This window comes from Asparagus officinalis, chromosome 4 (assembly GCF_001876935.1).
Source record: "Asparagus officinalis chromosome 4, Aspof.V1, whole genome shotgun sequence".
In the NCBI taxonomy this organism is placed as follows: Eukaryota; Viridiplantae; Streptophyta; class Magnoliopsida; order Asparagales; family Asparagaceae; genus Asparagus; species Asparagus officinalis.
This window is the reverse complement of record NC_033797.1, coordinates 137,202,388-137,208,040: the sequence shown is the minus strand read 5'-3', so window position 1 is coordinate 137,208,040 and position 5,653 is coordinate 137,202,388. Positions and strand designations below refer to the sequence as shown.

The window sequence follows — 5,653 nt, the reverse complement described above, 5'->3', positions numbered from 1 at the left end:
GAAGGAGGATTTACTAAAAGCTTCATCCTAGCAAGACTTGTGTGATCAAACGTTTCATAAAGTCGCACGACAGCAGGTTCATTGGTTATATTCACATTAAAGTGTTTGAATACACAAGTGAGAATAGCATCAAAAGGTAGAAACTTATTATGGTTACATGCTACTTCACCAAAGATAACTCCACTTAATATCAAGATTGCCAAAGATAGTAGGTTCATTGGTTATATTAACATTAAAGTGTTTGAATACACGAGTGAGAATAACATCAAAAGGTAGAAACTTATTATGGTTACATGCTATTCCACCAAAGATAACTTTACTCCACTTAATATCAAGATTGTCAAAGATTGCACACACAACAGATATTAGTTCATGAGAGAAATGATCATAACTCCCAGTTTTTAGAATTGTGTTATAGGGGATGACTCTATTAACTAATTTGGCAATTGGAGTGATGGAACTATTAGTCATAGGATATTCTTTTCCTAAAAGATATATCTGTGAATTAATAGAAGGGTCATTAAGATCTAACTCTTCAAGTAAAGAATCTTCATTAGGAATATTTAGAATTTCACCTAATTCATCACTTGAGAAATTGATAGGATAATTTTTAACATTGGACGTTAAAATAATGGTGCCATCCTCAGTATGATCAATTTTCATATTTGTGTAGAACAAATAAATAAGATTTGGATAATATGGAACTTGATTTGTAATAACCCAACTTTGTCAAAGTAAGTATGTAACTGATAATTTGCAAAGTCCGGGAAATTGAAAAATCGATCTGGAAAGATAGGTAATTGGCATATTTGACGATATGCATCAATAACATTAGGGTTTCTAAGGTAACGTTCATAATTTAAAATCTGAGATGCAGAAGTATCAGTTCTACCAGATCTAGGGTGTTTGGGATTTGACATGATTTCTAGAAAATATAACCTAGACAATTCTAAAGTTAAACAAACTGAAAGAGAGAGAAAAAGAGTTTACTTAGCAATAGGAGTCAATTGGAAAAGATTGGAAGACGACTGGAATCAGCAGCATCAAATTTCTCTTTGGCTGGAGTCGATCAGTCGACTGGCTATTTGCTCACATTCGAGATGGGTGTGGTCGGACTGGTTCATGTGTTGTGGTTGTTTGTATTGGAGATATGCAGACAACTAGGTTTGGTAAGAGGTCAGGCCTTTTGGTAGAGGTTAGAGGATTGATTTTATTATATAATATATATATATATATATTATATATATATTATATATATATATATATATTATTATATATATATATATAGGAGTTGATGATACGATTGTTCTAAAAAGGATTCAACGGGTAGGATTGAAAGAGTAAGTTAAAAGGGGAGTTAATGGGTCGGGTTTGAAGACAAGAATCCAATAAAATTCAGTACTTTTTTATTTTTTTAAAAAGAAAACAAATACTTTCTGTTCAATCGACTGACCAAGAATTGGTCGACTAATACAGTATCATCGGTCGACTTAAAATATTAGAAATCGGTCGATAGAAAATATCATAAATTGGTCGACTAAAACAGAATCATCAGTCGATTGGTTCAAGAATCGATTGACTGATGACATCAAAAAAATCAAAAAAAAAAAAAAAACCAGAAAAATTCAAACATAAATTATGTGTGATTAAAAACTTAAAACACAATTTATGCTATATCTAAAAGTGAACATTGCTAAGTTCTCTTCTAAATTTAATGAAAATATATCCTTTTAAAGGTTTTGTAAAAATAACTGCAATTTGTTTATCAGTAGATATAAAATCTAAACAAATATCACCTTTTAAAACATGATCACGTAGAAAATGATGTCTAATATCAAAATGTTTTGTACGTGAATGTTGAATAGGATTCTTAGACAAGTTAATGGCACTGGTATTATCACACATAATAAATGGTTATGAAAAAATAATGCCATAATCTAATAAAGTTTGTTTCATCCATAATATTTGTGCGCATGCAAGACTAGCAACAATATATTCTGCTTTAGTTATTGATAATGAGACAAAAATTTGTTTTTTTACTAAACCAAGATACTAAGGAATGTCCTAGAAAGTGACATGTTCCACTAGTGCTTTTTCTATCAGTTTCACATCCAGCAAAATCAACATCACTATATGATATTAGGTTATAATTGCTAGTTCTTGCATAAAACAAACCATATTTAGTTGTGCCTTTAATATATCGTTGAATCCTTTTAACAACTTTTAAATGTGATTCTTTAGCGTCAGATTGATATCTAGCACATAAACAAACACTGAACATAATATCTGTTCTACTTGCAGTAATGTATAAAAGTGATTCGATTATACCTTGATAGAATTTCTGATCCACACTCTTACCCATTTCATCCTTGTCAAGTGAAATAGTAGTACTCATTGGAGTTGTCTTGCTACTAGTGTTGTACATGCCAAAGCGTTCGAGTAGTTCCTTTACAATCTCGGTTTTCTACCTCACCGAAAACTCTCACAATCACTCACAATGTAATCACACACTACAACCTCAAGTGTTGGTCTCTCGCGTGTCGCCTTCCTCAAGTGCTTGGATTTACAACCTCTCTTTAGGCTTTACTACCGACGTCACTCCTCTTGGTATCGACCACGTCTCTTACCACACTTCCTCTAGGTGTACTTGTGTATTACAAAGTGATCTCATAATTAAGCACAAGAAAAATATTTGTTCTCTATAATATATGAGAACTCAATTAAGCTCACTCTCAATGTTAGAACCCCTATATACTATGTATGAAATACTTAAGCTCAAGTGGGTGTGTGTGTAAACAATGAGCAATCATCAAAACTAAACTTAATATAAAACCTAGCTTAATGAAAAAGATAATCAACAACAAATATAAATATAAGCTAGAAATTAAATTTAGTAAAACTTCCTAGCTTAATGAAAAAGATAATCAACAACAAATATAAATATAAGCTAGAAATTAAATTTAGTAAAACTTCTCTGAAGACAAGAGTGAGAGAGAAACAACAAATATAAATATAAGCTAGAAATTAAATTTAGTAAAACTTCTCTGAAGACAAGAGTGAGAGAGAGATTTAGATTGAAGCCCAAAACAAGAAATGGATGATCTCTTCCTCCTGTGAAAACTTTTTTACATAAACTCTTGTAAAAACACACTTAAACGAAAACCCTTGTAAAGCTTGTTTTAAAACTTTCTTGGATGTATCTTAGTATTGAGGGTTGAGAGATATTTATATGTTCTCAATATAATAACCCGAAGCCAAAGAACAACACAAAAAACGAGGCAAAAACCCCAAAAAATGAGATCTGAAAAAAACTAGCCGTTATGCAACGGCTCTCTGGTCGGTCGACTGAATTTCAAGTGTCGGTCGACCGAATACATGCACGCACAGTTTTGGCAGATCCTGAAATTTTTGTGTAGCTGGTTTTGTAAAATCAATTAAAAATAACAAATCAACTCCAAAAACCTTAAAACTTTGAGGAAAGTTTCTACACATGTAGATAAACATTTTAGAGAAAGAATTTCTAAAATATTATTTCCTATTTGTGAGAAATAATTATTTTAAAAAAAATATTCTAGATTCTGAAAACTGCTGAAATACTTGATTTTGTAAAGTCAATTTGACATAGTAAATCAACTCCAAAATTTGTAAAACTTGGGAAAATGTTTGTAAATATGATAATGAACATGTTAGAAAAAGATTTTTTTCAAATTTTATTTCCCATTTGCGAAAACTCATGTATTTTGCAAACCGTTCAAAAGTGCGAAAATGTTAAAACTTGATTTTGACGAATTTCTTCCAAACAAGTTTTGAAAACTCTAAAATAGGTTTATAGACTTGAGGAAAGATATAAAAACATGTTGTTAAGCCTATAATAAAAAATGGTGATAAATTAAAATAAATGATAAATCAGAACAAATGTGTGTGTATGAATTTTGAGCTCTAAGTATAAACACACAGTATAAACACACAAAGTATAAACCTAAAACACTATACCCAAGCAATTTGATCTTCAATTAAGCTCACCTTGGTTACGGATGAAGCGATATTGGATCTTGACTTGAATTGCGCAAAACTTCGTTCCGATTTCCTTCCAACCTCCTTTAGATATCGTCGTTAAGCTCGATTCCATCAAACCTCTAATATCGATGTTTGTCTAGAATACCTAATAAATAAATACAAACACTAGACAAACGATGTTAGGAATTGTAAATCATCAAAACAAGATTAGATCGTAGGCTCATAAACATGAGACCTAACACAAACATGGTTCTCGCACATTCTTGCAAAGTCCTATTCTTTCTTTCAACCACTCCATTTTGTGGAGAAGCTCTAGGAAATGCAAAATTGTAAGTTATACCATTCTTGTTGTAGAAATCTGAAAAAGATTCATTCTCAAATTCTCCTCCATGATCACATCTAATGGTGACAATGGTTGGAGATTTTCGATTTTGAATTCTTTTGCAGAAACTTACAAATTCTTCAAAAAACATCATTTTTTATTTTTCAAAAAAAAAAAACCCATGTAAATCTTAAAAAATCATCTACCAAACAAAAACATATCTACTTTTATTCAAGAATGAAACTTTAGGATAATCATATTTTTATTACAATTTTATACCCTCATTATCTATTTTACATGAATAAATATACCACTAATAATTGTTTTTATCTTTCATTGCAGGTTAATCAAGAATAAAACCCAAGATCTCTTCTCTCAACAAAAACCTATGAATTAAATGAAGAACACAAGCAAGAGCCAAAAAGCCCAAGCCCAGAATCAAGCCGAGTAGCTTGTAGAAGCCGGATAAAATAAAAAAATCAAATATGAAAAAATGTATTCAAGATGGTTGGTCGCAAAGAAACAACGATATCTCCCAATCCGGAAGGCGGAATTTAACATATAATATTTAAAAATCGCCTATCTCGACAAGACGAAGCCAACCGTGAAATCAATTGGAGCATCGATGCTGGCATCGATGCCTGCATCGATGTCAGACGTTCTTTTATGCATCAAAGGCTGAAAATGGATTGTTTTGGATAAGATTTTGATCCAAGGGTTTACATTCACTGATGTTTACTATAAATAGGGGTAGGGAGTGAGGGCTTAGAGATGTGAAAATTTTTGTAACTCTATTTGGAGAGGAGGAACCACTCTTAATTGAGAAGACCTTCTAAATTTGTAATTTTTGTTACAATTAATAGAATAGTTTTTTCACCACTTTAAATATTTCTTCTCTTTATTAGATGGTGAAGATGGAGATGAAGAATTATTTGGAGGTTTGCATTTCTTTTATTTTTCTATTTTATTTTTTTTATTGCTTATTAGTTTAGATTTATTTCTATGCTTGTAGTTAGATTTTACTTCCTTGTTAAATAGCCAAGAGGCTAGAACCCTCTTGTCTTAAATTTATTTCATGCTTATAGGTTAGATTTATTTTCTTGCATTTAATTCTTATAATTTATTTTATAGTTTAGATTTTGTAATTTATTTTGTAGTTAGATTTTAATTTTTTACACTATTCACCTTGAGGTTGGAACCCTCTTGGATTTAGTTTTTCTTTTTGTTTATTTTTATTTTCTTTGATTCGCCTTGAGGCTTTAGGGAATTATCATTTTATTTTCTTATACTATTCACCTTGATCGCTAGAACCCT

The 5,653-nt window shown here is 30.9% G+C and overlaps 1 protein-coding gene across 1 annotated transcript in view; it reads left to right on the top strand.

The window, feature by feature from the left end:
* LOC109839493 (DNA mismatch repair protein MSH4) overlaps nucleotides 1-4,739 on the top strand; it is a 52,033-nt gene extending 47,294 nt beyond the window's left edge. Inside the window, exon 25 of the mRNA XM_020407945.1 lies at nucleotides 4,682-4,739. Coding sequence (XP_020263534.1) covers nucleotides 4,682-4,686 — 5 coding nt within the window. The 3' untranslated portion in view covers nucleotides 4,687-4,739. The remainder of the gene's footprint in view (nucleotides 1-4,681) is intronic.